Source organism: Empidonax traillii, unplaced genomic scaffold (genome assembly GCF_003031625.1).
Source record: "Empidonax traillii isolate 1590-97213 ecotype Southwest subspecies unplaced genomic scaffold, ASM303162v1 scaffold247:size2371522, whole genome shotgun sequence".
In the NCBI taxonomy this organism is placed as follows: Eukaryota; Metazoa; Chordata; class Aves; order Passeriformes; family Tyrannidae; genus Empidonax; species Empidonax traillii.
In genome coordinates, this window is record NW_020955440.1 from 66,410 (window position 1) to 87,782 (window position 21,373).

The 21,373-nt window shown below is 41.8% G+C and overlaps 1 protein-coding gene across 2 annotated transcripts in view; it reads left to right on the forward strand.

Annotated features, from left to right (window-relative positions):
• Positions 1-21,373, forward strand: part of LCP1 (lymphocyte cytosolic protein 1) — a 45,168-nt gene that overhangs the window by 20,333 nt on the left and 3,462 nt on the right. For both annotated transcript variants that reach the window (XM_027888881.1, XM_027888880.1), the window contains 13 exons: positions 2,267-2,357; positions 4,124-4,275; positions 4,971-5,100; positions 6,501-6,633; positions 7,238-7,319; positions 9,321-9,486; positions 13,703-13,845; positions 15,869-15,964; positions 16,492-16,687; positions 17,375-17,453; positions 17,636-17,750; positions 18,608-18,741; positions 19,599-19,722. In XM_027888881.1, the coding sequence (XP_027744682.1) occupies positions 2,291-2,357; positions 4,124-4,275; positions 4,971-5,100; positions 6,501-6,633; positions 7,238-7,319; positions 9,321-9,486; positions 13,703-13,845; positions 15,869-15,964; positions 16,492-16,687; positions 17,375-17,453; positions 17,636-17,750; positions 18,608-18,741; positions 19,599-19,722 (1,617 nt within the window). In that variant the 5' untranslated portion in view covers positions 2,267-2,290. The remainder of the gene's footprint in view (positions 1-2,266; positions 2,358-4,123; positions 4,276-4,970; positions 5,101-6,500; positions 6,634-7,237; positions 7,320-9,320; positions 9,487-13,702; positions 13,846-15,868; positions 15,965-16,491; positions 16,688-17,374; positions 17,454-17,635; positions 17,751-18,607; positions 18,742-19,598; positions 19,723-21,373) is intronic.

Genomic DNA, 21,373 nt, shown 5'->3' on the forward strand with positions numbered 1-21,373 from the left:
ACTCAGCAATAGCCAGTGATGTTAGATGCTGGAGCTGACAGGCTGAAATCAAGAGATAATAGGGAGGTGAAAATGTAGAAGAAACTCAATTGTGTGTTGAAGCAGGCAGTGACAATCCTTCTGCTGCCTGGGTACAAGTACTCCTCAGGAGATCAAGGACCAGTTCTCATTCTTGGTGCAGAGATGCATCTGGTTGCTCAGCCAAGCGTAGTTACCTTTACAATGGAATGGATAATACTGACCTAAAAAACATGTCAGAAGGGGTCATTACAGCAAAGCCCTTCATCCTATTATGTATTATTAGTATAAATGCCAACACATGCAAACAGATGTACTATTAATAGGATTCTCTGTATTTAACAAATCACTTGGCTACTTATCAGAGGCCACAACTTCTCATGCAATCAAGAAGAGTCAGTTTTATGTTGGTGATAATTTTTCCTCAAGGTTACTTTGCAAAAGTAATATTATAGGCAACAACCTGTGGTGTTTCTTACCCGTTAAGCCTAGAACAGTCTTAATGCTATTAAAAGTTGTGTGGCAAATTATAATTCTTGATCAAGTGACTGGACTGGAAGGGATGATCGTGCAGCAGCATATGGATTTTCTTGCTGATAGTGTAAGATTTTCATGTGTCCAGGTGCATTTTAGTTAATCCACAATTTGCAAAAACACACAGCAGGCAACAGAAAAGATTGATAGTGAGGAATCAGAGGCAGGAAGGATGCCAGGACGATGGGGAAAGACTATGGATCTAATTTTACCCTAGTATACATAACCCACATTGCTAGTGTATCAGAGTGATTTTTAAAGGTAATCCTTGAAAGTATGGTGGTTAGAACCACTTTTAATATTGTATTTCAATAGCAGTCACCAGCCCCATTGTGCTGAAAACCGCACATGGGTTTTTGTGCCACAAGAGCGATGGCATTGTGGATTCTTCTGCATTTCTGTACTTGTGAAGGTTGGAGTCAACAAATGGATTTTTCACTGCTGTCCTCATCCTAAAACCACAGTGACTAGGCAGAAAAAGGATGCATAATGCTACAGGGAGGCAGCAGACAAGAAGCTAACCCCGTTAGATTGCCTTTGGGCTAGTTCAAAGCTGTGTCCATACTGGTTTTCACAGAGACAAGGAATCAATGCATGAGGTCTGGAGCACATTGAATTTGAAGCCCAGATAGGCTGTACCTAACTCTGCATTTTTATATAGGGCTATAGCAAATCTGTAATTTTTCTTCTAATTTTGCAATATTAATTTTAGTCCGGGAATGGGGTATTTCTGATTTTTTTTCCCCTCTCATTTGAACAATGTAGCTACAGCAACCACTTCTCAAGATCAACTCAGGTTTCTATTCTATTCTATTTAAATAGTTGCTTGGTTAATTAATAGTTAAAGAGACATAGGACACTAGAGTCATTCTCACAAATATAGAATAATAGATAGTCTGTCTCCTGAATAGTTTCCTCATGAATAGATGCAAGGGACGGAAGGTACATGAAAAACCAGAGGGGTATAGTGTGCATCTTCTGGCAGTGTATTTAATGATGTGATACAAGGAAGTAAACTTTCCTGTTCTGATTATTAAGAAAGGTGTCTAGAAAGCGAAAGTCCAATCCTTTCTCCTGCTTTATATCTTTGATGAGAGAAAAGGCGGTAAAACTCCTTCTAGCCACACATTCCCAAAGCTACCCAACCTCAGGTACTTGGATATCTTGGGAGGAAAGTCCTTAAAAGAAGTAGCTGACTTTTGGGAAGCCAGACCTGGTGCTCTGAACACCTTGCAAAGGAGCTTCTCTCCACTCTTCCACCTTGCAAGGGTGACCCAGCTTCCTCATCAGGTACCCAAAGGTGCAAATATCCCCTGGGGTTGTCACTGCAACCCAGAGCCCTGGGAAGCACCCAGGGCTACTGCTTCTCTGCCAGCACTACTGAAGAAATTCATGGTGAATTGCGTTTTCAAGGGGGAATAGCAAGAGCCAGCACAAATTGGTCTGCTTTCTCCTTGAGAAACAAAAGTTTGCAGAGGTAGGATTTAATTCCAGATAAATTAGTATAAATAAAGCTGTTGGGATTTTGAGCAGGGCCTGGCAAAACAACAAAGATTTTACCCCTTCACTTGATTTCAGGATACAGAGAGAATCTGGGTTTTCAGCTATGGGGAGCTGCTCTGGGACTTGGAAAAATCCAAGTGAAAAACTCTCTTTTTCATCACAACTGCAAACCCAAAATGCACCAATTAAAAGAAGCGTTTTCTTCTTGCAGACCTGCCACTCAGAGAAATAAAAAATGGCGTCAACAGCACACTTCTCAGAGGAGGAGATGGCAGAGCTACAGGAGGCTTTCGGCAAAGTCGGTGAGTACAGCAAACAGGAAAGACACAGCTGAAGTGCAAAGCCATAGCAAGCTCTTTTGTCATGTACTGACCACCTGTGAAGAAATGGAGTTTGCTCCAGCACTGATCTGCTGTGACACCGCAACCACAGAAAGTCTTTTTCCTGCCACTGCAGGTCTTACAGATGAAACCACATCAGCACACTGCCAAGCAATGGCCTCTTACCAGAGGTGAATGTTGGGGCTCCGTAGGGGTTTATGAAAAAAAACTCAAAGGCTGTACAGAAAACCATGTTGGAAATATGCTCAAATGTTTTGCTAAGAATATTGTTAATTCCTGACAAATTATTTGGAAGCAAAAAGGTTGTATTTTAGTGTGAATTGAGTACTCCCTACGGAAAGGAAGAGTATGGAGAGGACAAATGTGCAAATGGCTAAAACATTTGTAATCCCTTTACAGTGACCTTTCAAACCCCATATATTTTTGATATGTGTTTCCTTTCCAAATCTTTAAAGGTTCATCTGATTTGTCTCCTGCAAAGTCACATCACACAGATGCATCACTGTCTACCCAAATTGCAGGAAAAGGTCCTTTTTCTTCTTACAGCTCTTTTAACTTTTCTTAGCAGATCTATCAGCCTTGCTGGATTATGCACTGATCAGTTGTCAGGTGGTGATCATTTGATTTCTGATCACACAGTGGTCTAGGCCGGCAATCTTAAAAATCTGGTCTCTGTGAGTGTCCCCTACACCGAATGCACTGACAAGACAAATCATAGAATACTAGCGTGGTTTGCATTGGAAGGGAACTTGAAGATGATCTCGTTCCAACTCCCCTGCCATGTGCAGGGACATCTTCCACCACACCAGGTTGCTCAGGTTGCTCACCCAAAATGTTAGAAAGCAGCTCTCATTCCTCTTATAGACATTTCCCTCTCCAAGTCAAGATCCTTTTGTTGTATGACTTCAGAAATTAATAGGATGTTCTTTGCAATCTGTATTAATCCGTGCTACTGATGCTGAGAGCTGAGTTCCTTTTCATAGCATGCAACAAGTGACTCAAACTGCAACTTACTATGCAGGAAATCAGCACACACTTCTTTGAAATCACCTCAGCCTGCAGGCGGGAGAAGAAAAACCTGTGATAAACTCAGTTTGCTATTTTATCTGTGGATTTTTGCACAAACTAGTGTAGAAGAAAGGACTGTGTAACCTGTATCTGTGATCTTTTCATAAAATACTACCCCGGATCTAGCAGGAAGCTCAGCATGACTATTCATGTTAGCACCATCACAAAGAAACATCTAAGTTTTTATTTTATTTATTATGACCATATGCAGTTCCAAGCCTCTCAGTTAATTTCTTCTGATGATATTAGATGCAGAAAATAGGTCAAAATCAGAAGTTATATAATAAATGCACACGCATATTGCATCAATTTCTTTTTCTTTAGTTGTTCTGTAGAAAGGATGCTTCCTCTATAAATCACATTTGTCTGTGTGTAAATCTTGGAAAGGCAGTTATATCCATTTAAACCTAGCTTTGTTAAGATAGTACTACTATATGTCTCAAAAATATAAATTCATCACTACGAGTTTTGGTTTGTTAAAAGGTGATTGTAATTTTTTCTTGCCTGAGAATGACACCAGAGCAGTTGAAAATACCAGATTTCAAAACAGTAAATCTTTATATGTAATGTGCCTTGGGTAAAATAAAAACAACACCCTTTACATGCAGAAAATTTCATTTGGCTGATGTAGAATGTAAAATTTGCTTTAACCTTTGCAGATATCAATGGGGATGGTTTCATTGATGCCAATGAGTTAACAGAAGTGTTAAAGGCAGCCAATCTCCCTCTCCCGGGATATAAAGCCAGAGAACTCATTCAGAATGTGACAACCACTGGGAATGGCAGGATCACTTTTGATGAATTTATTTCAGTAAGTAAAATGTTATTTATTTCAGTACGTAAAATGCCAGGTGGGGTACTCAAGGTGGCCTCCAGGGCACAGCAGAGGCACAAGCATAGGGTCTCATGGGCGCCTCACCAATCCAAGGAGTCTCCACACTGGAAAAGCTGAAAGCAGAAGATAACCAAACTAGAAAGCTTGCAATTACCTGGGACAAGTTACATGAATGCAGCTGCTTATTGCATAGGCTTTGTATGTTTCTGTTTGGTTGATGCAGCAAGATAAAGTTCTTCAGTTGCAATATGCAAAAAGATTATGTTCTGGCTAGATGATTACAAAAAGTTTCGCTGATTGAAACCGAAAACTTTATGAGGCATTTTTTCTTGTCTGAACTGGGTCAAAAGCAAATGCTAAAACAGAGGGATTTCCCTTGTGATGGAGAAGCAGGTTTTTACTTGCCCTTTCTTCAGACCCAAACTGCTCTCCTCCAAAGCAACATTTCTGTTATTTAGCTGATCCTTGTTCACTGCTTTGAAAGCATAAAATCTGTGCATAATCCTGTTGTACCACAGCAGAGACACAGATTGTACACAGAAACCCATTGAAAAATACTCAAGCTGTCCTTTCCTATTTATGAAACAGAGAGAATGTGTCTCCTGGCCCAAGAGCTCTTTTATCTTGGTTTAATTCTCTAAAATTTTAAAATTGTCTCTCATACTTGAAAGATTTTCCAAAACCTGAAGAGTGATGATGTTGCCAAGTCATTCCGAAAACAAATCAACAAGAAGGAGGGGATCTGTGCTATTGGTGGGACATCTGAGCAGTCCAGTGCTGGCACACAACACTCTTACTCAGGTAGGTACAGCTGTCCTGTGTTGATAGCAACAAGTGAGCCCTCACAGATCATATGCGCCTTATCTCAGTGCAAGCCCAGGTGCTCTGGCCTCAGTGACCTTCGATGGCTGCTCTGTCAAGGCTGGTGTGTGGCAAAGAGCTGTGAAGGTGACCAAAGCACCAGAGCAGGGTCTTTGTCAAAAGTAGTCTGAGCTAGTTTACTGGGGTGGACACAGCTGTGGCTACAGGAGGAAGCTCCAGCCTGTTTATCTTCCATTACTTTAAATGCCCTGCAGTCCTGCTGGAGAACAGCCTCCCAGCACAGCTGCAGCAGCAGCACACGGATTGGCCTGTTGCTTTCCCTGCTCACCAGTGAGGCAAACCACTGTTTCTAACCCATTTCCTCATACATTTTACCAGTAGTCTATCAGCTATTCTGTAAACTCAGATAGTTTCTGACTTTTTTTCTATAAAGGGCACAACACCATCAGGGCTCTTATCCCAGCCCTTTTTTCCAAGCTGAAAGTTTGGGGCACCCATGGTGGCTTCTGTTGCCTCCTGGGCACAGCTCACACTGAAGCAGCTCCACAGAGAGGAGGTCTCACCTTTGGCTGTCTTCCCCAGGGGCAAGAGTGGGAGGCTAACTCTCTCCAGGGCAGCGAGAACAGAGGATGCTTCCTGCGATGTTTCCACCCGCCTGAGCACAGAGGGCTCCTTCTCTGAGCTGCTGGGGCAGCGTGAGCTGTTGCTGTACAGGACAGCTATGCTACAGCCCTGTTGAACTACAGGCAACATTTGCCCATTACCCACTAAATGCTTCTTGTCAGAGTCCAATACTGGCCAGTCTAGATATTCCACATGAAGAGAGCGAAATGTACAATACAGAATTGACTTATTTGAAGCTACGTGGGATTTCCATTTAGCAGAGTGATCCATTCAAATACATTCAAATTATTGCCCAATCCAGTCTAGATATTTCACATGAAGAGGGTGTAAAGTACAGTACAGAATTGACTTACTTGAATTTATTTGAAGTTATATGGGATTTCTATTTAGCAGAATGGTACAAAAATGCATTCAAATTATGGCGCACGTACAAAATACTCTTTGCAGAGCTTAGCATCTGCACCATATAGTTGAATCACATGAACTTCACTACCAGTTTCTATATTATGTTTGCCCTCATGACACCAGGGAACCCTGGTGAGTGGGAAGGCCTATCAAGGGTGCATTAACCAGCTCAAGCCCATTGCTGTCTTCAGCTCATTTGCTTGTCTCCTCAGACCCTTCTTCCTTAAAGGGTTTTGTTGATCAGTCACACTGGTGGGAGAGACGTCTGCCCCGGGAGGTCTGTCTTTTTAAGTAAAATGGTGGTAGAGGTACTGCACAACAAACTGATGGATTTGACACTGTGTCCACAGAGGAAGAGAAATATGCCTTTGTCAACTGGATTAACAAAGCCCTTGAGAAGGACCCTGACTGTAAGCACGTGGTCCCAATGAATCCAGAAACAGATGACCTCTTCCAGGCAGTCGGCGATGGCATAGTGCTTTGGTAAATAATTCCTATCTTTCTCACAAATGGGAACCATGAGTCTGCAAAAACTCACATCTGCTTAAACAGAAGCTGCTGAATTTACATTAAGCTCACATACCTTAGCAGACTCAGGGCCTTAATAATAATAATATGATTTTTTGCTTCTTTTATCTTCAAAAATATAAAGCATCTTTCATGTTTAGTGAGGATTTTTTTCTTGCCTCTAGACCCTTACAATTAGATGAAGTCAGTGAAATTTGAGGAGCTACTTGGTTTTATTTTTGCCCAAGGACTTTTGGGGTTTCACACAAAGCAGCACAAAATAGTGAGTGCTTTCACAGACATTTTCTGCACAATAAACCTTTTCACATGACTTCACCTTGTGGCATTCTTGGCTTCACACCTGTAGCACAATCTGTATGCGACCCAAAAGAATTGCTCAAGTATTGAGTGTGTGCCTCTGTGTGTATATGTAGAAACAGAGGGTGACTGTCTGTATTTGTAAAGTAACTCTCCAGCTCCAAGACTTGTCCTACAATGTAGTGACAAAAGCTATATTTGTATTTTGTGCATGAGTAGCTGTCAGTGTATTTCTTGTTATTTTTTTTTCTTATATTTCCAGTAAGATGATCAACTTTTCAGTGCCAGATACCATTGATGAGAGAACAATCAACAAAAAGAAACTCACGCCCTTCACAATACAGGTACTAAAGTGCAAAAAGATTCTTTTCTTTTTCCCTTAGGATGATTTCATATAATCACTTAGAACAAAGGCTAGATATACCATGGTTCTGCCCAACACAATCAGGCAAAGTTGTTTGTGGTAAAGTGAGATGCTGAGGTCCATGTCATAAAAACTTAAGAGACTTATATTTCTATTTCTCTCCAAACATATGAGAAGTCCAACAACAAAACCAAACACAATGTGTAATGTTTACCAGATCAAAGCTTTAGATACTTTTTTGGTAGATGCCATATGCAAGAGCAGCTAGATAGTACAGTGACCAGTTCCAGCTGGAGTAGCTCTCAAAAGGCTGAACCCCCACATCTAAGGCATGGTGATGGACTTGACCTCACAACTGCTGTGTTGCAGTCTGATGTCCTCACCAAAATATTAACTGTGATCCGGGAAGTACCATGGTGTGCAACATGCCTGAAATGGGACCATAGCCTTTGCCTGCCTTGCTATTTCACCTTGATTACTGAAGCCCTTCTGTATTTCTATTACATGCACATGTGTATGACTTTAAAATTGGACAAAAAATGATGCTAATTTTCACCTATTTAAAGTTTATTGTGTTTCTCACTGAGCATTATGTAGAGAGATTTTTATATGAACAACTCCTATGTATCTGGGTGTAGACTATAAATAGATATATGGAATACATATGAATCTAACCCAGTTTAGCCCTCAGCTACTCTGATTTGATGGAACATTAGCCAGACTCAAGTAAGCTCAGAAGCCATTAAATTGGATTTTTATGCTGTATATCACATTTTTCAGTTCTAATCGTTTTGGTCAGCAGCATAGCTTAATGATGCAGCTTAGATCAATCCCTGTCACAGATAGACATGATTTGATCAATATAGCTTCCACTTTAACTTAACTCTTTTACAGCTGTCTGGTGGAGAAAAGGTAATTAATTTGAAATGGTCCAATTTTTCTACCTTATGAGAATTTACATTGTGTCTCTCTCTGCATTTTGTATCTAATCAGATCTCCCTGTCATGCCAGCAGTGCTGAAATCCACGTGAAAAATTGCAAATCTGTATCATAAATTATATTTTCCAGGCTTCTTTACCCACTTTACTTGTCCTCTGTTTACCAAGCCACCTTTTTTAATAGTGTAGACCTATGGATCAAATTTTCTTATTCACTTTGTTTTAAATGGAAATGGGGAAGGAACATCATGTTCCTGAAATATCACCTGCTTTCTGCCCCTCACTGTGAATCTCTGTATCCCTCTGATTCCACTGAACACTCTCAGGAGTCCATTCTCTGAAGTTCAGAAAGAAAATATCCAGACTTCACCTTGGCTGAACTGCGAGGTTAAAAACTTAACAGGAATCATACTGATTCCTCTACCAGAGTGCTTTTTGTGAACAGCTGGCAACTTGGAACTTAGGCATCAGGGCTTTTGCCTAGTGCTTAGGGAGAGCTGGGCCTGGAATATCTGCCAGTCACTTGGGTTGTAGCTCTCTCGTTCCTCCATGTGTGCAAGACTGAGCAGAGGAGAGCCTGCCCCATGCTGTAGCTAAGTCTGTACTTGAGCATGTGCTTGAGCAGTAGCTGTAGGGAGAGCCTGAGTTTGGTAACCAGGACTGAGCCAGGACATCCCTGTGAATGCAAACATATGCTCTGAGCTCCAGTGCTTTGTGACATGGTTCTCTCTGTCTTCATGTTGACATCCAGAACTTACCTGTACTCCCCAGGAGATACTGCATTCCCCTGTTCCCTGTGGTCAGACATGTATCCTGGGCTGCATCAAAAGGTGTGTGGCCAGCAGGTCAAGGGAGGTGATTCAGTCCCTCTACTCTGATGAGACCTCACCCAGAGCATTGCATCAGGAAAGACACGGTTCTGTGTACATAAATGCATCCACAGTGAAGCTGCCTGCAAATTTCACTAGTTTTGGCTGTGCTCCCTTCCTGTATCCTCAGTTCTCCAGTTACTGCGTCATTCAAAACATCTCTTCTTTCCTTAGGAAAATCTGAACTTGGCCTTGAACTCTGCTTCAGCCATTGGGTGCCATGTTGTTAACATTGGAGCTGAAGACTTAAAAGAAGGGAAACCTTACCTGGTTCTGGGTCTTTTATGGCAAGTCATCAAAATTGGACTCTTTGCTGACATAGAGATCAGTAGGAATGAAGGTATGTATGGCTCTTAATTTCAGTGCTCTACTGTTATCACTGAACAGTCTTTAGGATAAAGCTCTTTCAAAAAAAAAAAAAACCCATACATTTTTTTCTTCAAGTTTCTGTTGCCTTTTTTCTTGACTGCTGGAGTTTTCCTTGCTTTTCACAAGTTTCAGCAATCAAAAGTCCACGGCTGACTGTAGACTTATATGTTCAGAGCCATTTCATGCTCATTGGACCAGGAATGATGATCTACACCCAAGTATTGATGTTTTGGCATTAAATCTGGGATAAAGAAATCTGCATTCAGAGAGCTTTGCTCATTCTTACTCTTGATTGCCAAACATCTCCTCTTTGTGAAATCAGAATTATAGAATCACAGAATAATTTAGGCTGGAAGGAACCTCTGGAGGTCCTCTGATTCAGCCATCAAGGTACCTGCTTACAGCAGTACAGGTAGATGAGGTTGCTCAGGGCCTTCTCCAGTGTTCTTTGGGCAGACTATTCCAGAGCCCAACCACGCTTGCACTGAACTTGTTTTTCTTATATCTAGTTGGAATTTCCCTTCCCGCACCTTGTGTCCACAACTTTTCATGTTTTTGCTGTGCATACTGGGCAAATGCAGACCTGGTTCCTCTATAATGGTTGAAGACAATACTTGTTCCTCTCTCAAACCTCTTTCCAAGCTAAACAAATGCAGTTTTCTCATCCTCTTCCCATATATCAGATACAGCAATCCAACCAGCTTGGTCTTCCTCCACTAATTTGCTTCAGCTTGTCAATGTCTCTGTCGTATTGAGAAGCCACAAACTGGCACTCCAGATGTGTCTCACCAATGCCAAAATTCTCCATGAAGTAGCTGCAGGGTGAGGGTGTGGGTGTGTACATGCAGTTCACATGGCACCTCATCTTGCTGCCTTGTTCCTTATGCCTCTGGATAGTCTGCTCAACCAAGAGTGACATTTCTGTCCTCTAGTTTCCATACAGGTGTTACCTTCATTGCCTCACCCCTTTCACATTTCCATCCCTTTCATTGCCAAAACCACCAGTTCCCAGAGTTTCCATTCCTTTGTAGGTAGCCTTGCCTTGCTTAATTGCTATTTTTGACTTTCTGGTACTTTCTGTTTCACTTCTCATCTAAAACTTCAGTTTGTCAGGGTAGATAAGCCAAGATAATTTTGATTTCTTTTCAAGTTCTCTCTTTTCCTGATAGCCTTTCTCTGCAGCTGTTCCAGGAAAAATTCCCATTTCATGAACATAGGACACTGTATTTCCAATGAACTTTCATGAGCACATGATATCAAGATAGTAGTACATCCCAACCTTAATGGCAATTACCTGGGATACACTTAATACCATGTTTGTTTTTCCTATGGTCATATCAAATGGTGGCTCAGAGTAGCTCAGAAGACATCTAATACACCCAAATTATTCTCATCCTCTGTTCATATGAGCTTTTAGCTCATAGCAGTTATTCATATCAATTCCCTAGTGAATGTCTTTGAACATGGCACTATTAAATTACATTCTGTTTTTATTACTGTCATCTAGTTCGCTCTGTCTGATTTCCTGATCGTCCTCTGTATTGACTATGCCACCTAGTGAATATCATCTTCACATTTTTAGCACAGTGCTAGTATTTGTGCCAAGATAATTGATGCAAAAAAAACCCCCAAACCATTAATCCAAAAATCAATTCATGATGAACTCCACGAGAATCCTTCCACCAGCCTACAGTTAACACCATTCTCTTCATAGAATATTCTGTCTAGTTTCAAATGCTTCCATTATCCTCCTCTGGTTCAGTTTAACCCCATTGCACCCTATATCAAATTATCTATGGAACTCCAGATATAGTATGTCTCCACATTTCTTTTATGTAGCAAATCCATATTTCTTTCAAGGATTGACAAAAGATATTGGAAGAAGATCAAGAGTAGTGTGACACACTCTTCCTTTTTATCACATTAATAACTAGTTTCCATGTTATTAGTTCTTCTTTTCAAAACTTGTTCTAAAGCCTTTCATGCTGCAGGGTGTCGTGGTTTTGCTCTGGATCAATTTGCTTTCACACCCCTCCCACACAATTACTATTATTTGAGAGAAGGTTTATGCAGACAAAAGAGACTGAATTTGGGGGAAATAGTATGAACATTTATTACTAACAAGCTAAAATTAAAGAACTATATTTACAACAATTCTACTTAAGTAAAAGTACTATGTATTTACAGAAATACTTCTCCCTCCTTTATATCAGTCCAAGGAGGAAAATCAGTCTCATTCTCCATTTTTGGGGCTCCAGGTCTCCTCAATAACTCTGAAGCACTCTCATTGCAGCTGGAGTTCTTTCATCTCTCTCTCGCTGTGTCAGCCTCCAGGACTGCGCCTACCCCCCTTCTGGACTAAGACCAGAGGCTGGGCGTTACCCAGGTTCTGAGGGTTTTTTCTTCCATAGTCTTGCAAGGGGACACTTGCTTACTGTGGATTTTCTTCCATGGGATTACAAGGGATAATGGCTTATGAGTCCATCTCTGTTCCCTATGGAGGTCCCTCCCATGGGAGAACAGTCCTCGATAGACCTCTCCAGCATGGGTCTAGCATGGATTCTACACATGAATCCCAACATCCCACCTGGGCAGTCTAGCTCCAGTATAGGTTTCCCTCAGGGTCACAAAATCTCCAACAGGACTCTGCCTTATCTTAGGTCTCTCATGAAGTCTCGGCTTCTTCATGCATCAACTTACTCCAGTATAGGCTCTTTTACAAGTAGCACGGGGGTCTCCTCACCCTAACAAACTTTCACAGGTAGCAGGGTTTTATTTTTCAGTCTTTTTTCTGCTGAAGGGAGAGAGCGAAAGGCGGGGAGAAGCAAGCCCCTCCTTTCCTGCTTTTCTTCTCTCTCTCCTCCGACTGCCAGTTTTGACCTTGGACACTCCGTTATTTCTTTGCTGGAATTCCTTCTGCAGCTTTTCTCATCCAGGCTCTTCTCTAAAGTTTTTTTTTCTTCACCCTCTTACAAGACAAAAGGGGGGGCTTCAGTGCCACACCTGCCCCCGGCCCAAGCCAGGGGAGGAGAGGGCCTTGGCCCACCTTGGGGCCCGCCACCACCTCTCCTACATGGCTGCCTAATTTTTAACTGCGACACAACCCTTCTCTTCCATTTTCTTAAATATGTAATTAGCAAAGGCGTTACTGAGAGTTTTAATTGGCTTCTTGTCCGGAAATCCACCTGGACAAAACCATTCTCAGCCCCAGGGGCTGGCCGACTGGGCAAAACCACGACACAGGGATCAGCTGAACATACTGCAGTTGCAAGAGTCAGTCCTTCCCTCCTGTCTGTTTCTACTTTTATGAATACTATATTAATTTTTCTGTAAAACAGGGTGCCTTCTCCAAATGACAGACAAGTTAACACTACTGGTGCCCAAGCCCATGAAGTCATGTGCAAGTACTCCAGAATACCTGTGTGAATCCAGTTTCAGTGTGAAGGTCACTGAGATTTCTTTAATCTAAGCTGCAGAAAGTCTACGTTCATATTTTCATTACAATCTTGCCCCTGTGCTCAGCATCACTGAGTCCAGCTCTGGACTTCTCAGCTCAGGAAAGACTTGGACCTGCTGGAGCATGTCCAAAGAAGTGCCACAGAAATGCTCAGAGTGCTGGAACACTTCTGTGAAGGCAGGCTGGGAAAGTTGGGATTTTTCAGCCTCGAGAAGAGGCTCCAGGGAGACCTTATAGCAGTACCTGAAGAGGCTTATAGGAAAGATGGGGACAGACTTTTTAGCAGGACCTGTTGTGATACAAAAGGGATAGTGGTTTTAAACAAAAGAGGGTAGATTTAGACTAGATATAAGGAAGACATTTTTTGTGACGAACGTGGTCAAATGCTGACCTAGGTTTCCCAAAGAGGTGGTTGATGCCTCATCCCTAAAAACATTCAAGATCAGGTCATACTCTGAGCAAACTGATTTAGTTGAAGATGTCCCTGCTCATGAGTTCTTAGACCACACTCAAATTGTCTTCTATGTGGTCCACAGCTAGACACACAAATAGTAGCCTTTTTCTCATTTTATTGATGAGACCCTTTGTCTGTTTATGTCCTCTGTCATGCTAACCCATCTTCAATTTTGGCAACACTTTGGTCACTCACCTTTAGAGAGAAAACAGCCATACATTCTCCTCAAAAAGTACTCACATCATTGTTTTTTTCTTGCCCCTCCGCCCCGCTTAGCCTTAATCGCTCTTCTGAGAGAAGGAGAGAGCCTGGAGGATCTGATGAAGTTGTCTCCAGAGGACCTGCTGCTGAGGTGGGCAAACTATCATCTGGAAAATGCAGGATGCAACAAAGTCAACAACTTCAGCTCAGACATCAAGGTATGAGAAACACTGACCAACAACAGCAAAACAGCAGCTCCCACCCAAATTTCTGTCTTCCATACAGGGATTGAACACTGTAACAATCCAAGCAGCTGAGACTGCTTTGTTGTAGACATGGAGCTGGGTGCATAGAATGTTTTTAGTGGGGTTTACCTTTCCACTCAGTAGTATTGCTCTTCCTCCCACCCTCCCAGTCATCACTATCAGCCTCAGCACACCAAACACCTGGAAAAGGAATGGCTGCTGGCTCTGGACAGGACATATAGACTCTACCACTGTCTTTTCAGTTCCTTGCCTCTATTGCTCTCCTCCTTCTTAAATTTCCTTAAGTGACTCTTGACCTGACTTTGGTTTGGAAAAGCCTGGACCTTACTCAAACATGTAACTAGATGTAGAGGAAGGGGATGGGGCTCTTCCAATTCCCACACTTGATCTTCCCTTCAGTACAGCACCTGGGTTACCTGCACCTCTGCCCCAAGCGTTGCTGTAGCCCAGAATGCACTGACCTGAAGGTTTTAGTTCAGTGGGGCTATCCAAAATAATATATCCCTACACTTTTAGGGATGGGTCTCGAGTCCACGCAGCATATTTCACATACTTGGGACTTCATGGGCTCATGGGTGCAGATTTCAGCAGAGCTTTCTTCTAGTATGTTCATTCTTCCCAGATGTATTTGAACCTCAGTGGTGTGCACAGATGAATTTCAGACACTAAAACCCAGTGTGAGGCCCAGTTAGCATCCCAGAGCTGTAAGGGATATATCACGGAAGGGTGTCTGAGCTGGCTTTCAGGAAAGCCAGGGTACTGGCCAGCATACTGACTTCACCAGCTACAACCTGACCTGACTGCTGCCAGTATAGCAAGTGAAAAACTCAGCTCCAGAGATACTTGGTTGTTGGTTTCACTAGGGACTGAAGCATAAGCACAAGCATTTACCTGAAATAGAGAAAGAAACTTGGGAAATGCTACAGGAGGGATGGAGAGTCAAATTTGACAGTCCAATTTTTATTGTAACAGGTTTTTGGTTCACTGGGTGGAGGTAATTGGAGAATATCACAGAAAGGGAAGGGAATGGAGTCTTTCCCATCTTTCTGTAGGCAAGGCAAGAGGGCTATAGTGCAGCTGACTAAATCCTATCTGCAGTTGAAAGCTAAATTGCACTTATGGTAGTTACAGTTGGAAAATAAGGCACACTTACAAGACTTCAGCATTTACAGCCATACTCTAAGTCTGTTTCCCCAACTCACTTCTGTTATAAATAACCACTTCTAGATATGCTGGGTGGTAATGTAGATGTAAAATATTTAATATACTCCATGTAATCTACTTTATATTTTGAAGAACATTAGTTGAGTTAGTCAAGTCCCTAGATATTACCGTGTAGCTTTATTTTCAGTTCTTTCAGCTATTTTTGATTAACATTTTTCACATATGTAAGCAACATTATACTTCACAAAAGATTAAAGACACAGCATGTTAAATTCTTGTCTTGTTCCTGCCCTTTTTCCTGAAAAATGCTGATACTGTTGTTAGTTTTAACTTTTGTCCTTGAAAACTATGCTTTCTCTTCCATAACTGTTCAAGCATTGCTTAGAAATCCTCTTTAAACATCTGCTTTCTCCTTCTGCATTTTCTTCTATTAAATGCTCAGCAGCCCGACTTCTACAACATTATAAAGGTATGCATTTTCATATCTCTAATTTTATGTTCCGATTAAGTAAATTCTAATGTCTCTTTCTTGTTGCTGTCCTTTTAGTAAGTGCAGCACACAGTGTTTTGTATCATGTGTTGAACATTCTGCAACACATATATATTGGCTTCGGGAAGAAATAGATCTGGCAAGCACAGCATAAAGTAGGAATTACTAAGTGCTTCCAGCTTAATTAATTTAATTATGTAGCCCAATGATTGATGTAATAAAAACGAAGCACGCAGGCACATCGTTCAGGGAAGTACTGGCATGCAGAGGCTGAGCTTTAGATGTAATTTTTCTTCCCTTTAATTTCTCTGTCTGTCACAGGACTCAAGAGCTTATTACCATTTGCTGAACCAAGTTGCCCCCAAGGGAGATGAAGAAGGCATTCCAGCTATTACTATTGACATGTCAGGATTAAGGGTAAGATGAGATAAGTTTAGAGTAAATGCCGATATTTTCTGTCTGTTACTTGCATTGCTGGTCAACATAGGGTTGCACTGGGATGTTGGAACAAGCAAATCCTTTTTAGAATTGCAACATGATCTTGTATTTCAGAAATCAAAGCTTTCAAAGAATTAAATTTTGTGGTTTGATTTTTATTAGATATTATCTCTAAAACTTTAGCAACTATTCAACCACACTGATAAACTACTAGCATGTAACAAGTGTATTTAAATAAATTTGTTTGGGAACTTCATAAAACCATCACATTTTGTATGGAATAAGACTGTAGAAGCAGTATGGTGAGATGGCTGAATTACAGGCAAAGCCCATTTGAAAACACAGACTTGCCATTAGTAGAAGTGGGAAAGGAAATAGCTATAAATCCATCAAGGACCTGCTTTGACAGTTCCACACCTAGATCCACATGCAGAGACCCCAGGTAGGTCTTGCATGCAGTGCTAGGCAGTGAGGTGAGGCTGACGCCCCGTTTTGTGCCAGCACAGGAGAAGGACGATGTCCAGCGAGCGGAGTGCATGCTGCAGCAGGCGGAGCGCCTGGGCTGCCGGCAGTTCGTCACGGCCACTGACGTTGTCCGGGGGAACCCCAAGCTGAATCTGGCCTTCATCGCCAACTTGTTCAACAAATACCCTGCCCTGCATAAGCCAGAGAACCAGGACATCGACTGGAGCTCCATTGAAGGTCAGGAAAATGCATTTAAAAGATGCTACTGGCCACCCGTGCCACCGTATCCCCAGCTCTGAGTTGATGATACATCAACCTAATCTTATGTCCTTCTGACATGTATTTGCTGCCCTGTTAACACAGGCAGCCTTTGGAAGCAGAAGCTGTCCCTTACCTGCTTGTAGCTTCTCATAATTTGGGGCTCTGTTCTGTGGATTACACTTTTAAAGACAAAAAGGTTTGTGGGATGTCTGAACCAGTATGGACTATTGAGCATGCTTTTAGTTGAAATTCAAGTTGATCTGGCATTCTCTTATTTGAGGATGTAAATTAAAAATCAGATCTTGCATAAACCTACTGCCTACTTGCTCTGGATTGGGGTCAGGAGTACTACTGTATGGATCATTGGTTGCACTTCAGGTCCTTCTGTCTCAACCTCACAGTGAAGCTGTTCATGCTGGGGCACAGGCTGTTCTTGATTTCTTGAAGGCATTTAAAGGCCAATCTGCCAAAATACTATAATATATAGGCCATGAAGAAATTTTGCATGGTGTACCATGCTTTCTTATTTCTCATGTCAACCAGTGTCTCCATTTGTTATTTCAGCACACTGTAAATTCAGAGTTAGGGTTTCTTCACAAGACACTTATTTTAGCAGAGTGTTTTGTTTTGCAGGCTTGTTGATTGATATATCTGTTGTTTTAGGTGAGACAAGGGAAGAGAGGACGTTCAGGAACTGGATGAACTCCCTGGGTGTTAATCCACGTGTAAATCACTTATATAGGTAAGACAAGATATTACAGTTTCTTCAGATGATAAACACAGCCATAAACTGCTTACAGAATATATATACAGAATATATGCTGCTTTTTGTATTTTAGGAAACTAATTTTACCTCTGCTAAGTTTAATTGTGTTTCTTTTCTTTGTTCTTTGGACAATAATGTATCTTTGTTGTTGTTTTCAGTGACCTGTCAGATGCCTTGGTTATCTTCCAGCTCTATGAAAAGATCAAAGTGCCAGTAGACTGGAACAGAGTGAACAAACCACCATATCCTAAACTGGGTGGCAACATGAAGAAGGTAAAAAAACCTGGAATAGCTCCAGTAGTGAGCCTTGTCCTCAGAGAATATAGTTTCAATGTCTATATAGTATTAAACAGCAGTGTGGGTAATCATATTGCTCTCCAGTGCCAACTAAAGCACATTAAATGATTTTTTGTCTAGTTAGTGAATAATTTTTCATCCTGAGAAATAAACATACATCCAACTCACTTGCTCTGTTGACAGGTGAAAAATATTTGTAAAGTAAAAAGACTTGACATCTGCTTCGTAAGTCTTTAAAATCTGTATTTGCAGACCACTTTTGCTACTGTTTTAAACACCAATTATAATACATATGCACTGAGAGACATATGGCACCACCTTAATTGCAGCTGTCTGGATCACTGCCCTCCACATCAAATGAAGACAGTGATGATAAGCATTCTTGACCAAATGCATCAAGAACCGATCACACAGTTGGTGCCAAATGCAAAGCTTTTTTGCAACTATCTGGATGAGTAATTCCATCCAGTTAAATCAGAGCAATCTACTGACCTAAAATATTGACTGGGACACTAACTCTCTGTCTCAGTGCAATGCCTTGATGCTGGAGGTACCTGTGAGCCATAAATTTTTATTTTCCAGAATAGTCTGCTTTTCAGACCCTGACGACAAAGAAGAACATTTCCTTCAATGTTAACTGTTTTCCATGGTATTTTTGGGGTGGAACTGCCTGCGTGTAGTCAAGCAGCTGTATTACTTCAAGAGCCCCAAAATTCCTGTTTCCCCAGGAAGATCTGGGCTGAGTGATCCAAGGAATTTAAAGTAACAGTGTCTTGTCTTCTTTTTTTTTTTTTTCCTATATTTTTGAACCACACCGACTGTGCCATTAACAGCTTGAAAACTGCAACTATGCAGTGGAACTGGGAAAGAATCAAGCCAAATTTTCCCTCGTTGGCATTGCTGGGCAAGATCTCAATGAAGGAAACCGTACACTCACCCTGGCCTTAATCTGGCAGTTGATGAGAAGGTATGTCAGTCAGCCACAAACTTCAGAGCATTTTGGTATACTCAGTTTGCCTTGTAATAGTTTCCTGATGCTATCACTGAGAGGGTTCTACAGGCTACATCTTTATCACTCCTATGTTTGCACTTAAATACAAAGGCAGAACTCATAGCTAGGATTACATCCTAGTTACGAATGTGATCAGGAAGCATATCTTGTGGGCAAGACCATTACAGTCAGCTCATGCAGAAGATTATTATTGTCACTATCTGTATAATATGAATAAATGTTCATTGCACGGAAGAGAGGAAAAGAAGTTGAAAGGTCTTAGTATCAGGGAATGGGGAGAATATACTGGAAACAAGGAAATGATGCAGAAGTTTTGTAACCCGCTATCTGAAGTGGGTACAACTCAGTAGCTCTTCCCATTTTAATGCAGTTTTTGTGGGTGTATATGTGTTTAAGAGCTCCATAATTGGGATGTCTTTCCAAGATGCATGCTCACATATAAAAAAATTTTCCAGCCTTCTTTTTATGCAGAAGGTGAGCAGAATGATTCCCTTCTGTTCCTAACGTCAGTGATTATTTTTTAAGCACTATGAGAATGAGTCATTTACACTGAGATCCGTTAAGAGGGACCTTCTAGGAATTTTGAGTATCAAAACCTTTTAACATTCCCAAAACAGTGACTAAACAATTGGGGATGAATTAGACTTATTAGATTAATTATTTTGTTATAATATCACTCATATGCACTGTGAGTGTGTGGGAGGCAGAGGAATATCAGGTCAAAGAGGACTTTTGGGGTGATCCCAGTCAAGTACAGGACAGTTCTGAGGTTACAACAGACTTTGAGAAAATATCCTGGCTTCGCTTCTAAGGTACACCCTGAATATCCTTGAAGACATTGGTGGCGGAGAGAAGGTCAATGATGAAATCATTGTCAGCTGGGTCAATGAAACACTGACCGCAGCCAGGAAGGATTCAACCATCTCCAGTTTCAAGGTATAGTTTTTTGTTAGGAGTATCTGCTTAGGAATCTCTTACTCAGTGTGTTTGTGTGTATGTTATATACGTTGCCTGTATATACACGTATGTGTGCATATATATGCACACTCTACATTATGATATAACTAATTACATAGTTTGAGTAATCCCTTTCAAAGGCATGTTCAAATATACAGATTTTATTCAAGGGCCTTTATTGTGAAAAGGTAATAAAAATATGATATGAACATAACAGAAAACGCCGTGAATTCCAGTTTGACATGGGAAATCAAAGTATGAAGCTGGGAATGATGACTGGAATTAAGCAAGAACTGCTGTGCTGTTAAGTTCACAGCAATTACAAATAACAGTATTAAAATGAACAATAGCAATACATTTATAATCTGGTGCTACCATTCAGGGGTACCTTACCCTATTTTGCAAGGTACCGTAGAAACACAGAGGTGGACCAGTTCTAGAGAGCTTCCAATTCTGCTAATGAATCTATGATGCTTCCCAAGCTAGGGGACACTCGGTGGATATAAATCAGCAGTTTGCACCAGGCAAGAACAGATCCATCAAACTTCATGTAAAGAGTTCAGAAATTACACAGATGGTCCCCCTGGCACCTCCCGTCAGTAGATGTGTATCAATGTCCTCTCCCCATAGGAAGCAAATTCACTAGACTTGCACCTTGTCTTTTGATTTTATGGCACTGTATTCTGTGACAAGGTGGCCTTCTTAAAGGATGGGGGGGGGGGGGGGGGGGGGGGGGGCTGTGGGTGTTTTCTATCTGGACTTTGGTAAAGCCTTTGACACAGTTTTCCACAGCATTCTCCTGGAGAAAGTGACTGCTCATGGCATGGATGAGTGCACTGTTCCCTGGGTAAAAACCTGTCTGGATGTCCAGGCCTAGAGAGTGGTGCTGAATGGAGTTACATCCAAGCTGGGGGCAGTCACTAGAGGGGTTCCCTGAGGCTCACTATTGGGGCCAATCCTGTTTAGCATTTTTATTGAAGGTCTGGACAGGGGGATCAACTGCATCCTCAGTCAGTTTGCAGAGGACGCCAAGTTGGGTGGGAGTGTGTATCTGCTGAAGGGGAGGAAGGCTCTGCAGAGGGGCCTGGACAGGATGGATGAATTGATGGACCAGGGCCAGTTGTATGAGGTTTAACAAGACCAAGTGCTGAGTCCTGCACTTTGGCCACAACAATCCCATGCAGGGCTACAGGCTGGGGGAAGAGTGGCTGGAAAGCCACCCAGTGGAAAAGGACCTGGGAGTGCTGGTCAAGAGCCATGAGCCAGCAGTGTGCCCAGGTGGCCAAGAAAGCCATTGGCACACTGGCCTGTATCAGGAATAATGTGGCCATCAGGACCAGGAAAGTGATTGTCCCTCTGTACTTGGCCACACCTCAAACCCTGTGTTCAGTTTTGGGCTCTTCACTACAAGAAAGATGTTGAGATGCTGGAATGTGTCCAGAGAAGGGCTACAAAGCTGGGCATGGGTCTGGAGCACAAGAGGGACTTATGAGAAGGGGCTGGAGGAGCTGGGGTATATTTAGCCTGGGGGAAAGGAGGCTGAGGGGAGACATTATCACTCTCTACAACTACCTGAAAGGAGGTTGTAGTCAGGTGGGGGTCTGTTCTTCCAGGTAATGAGTGATAGGAT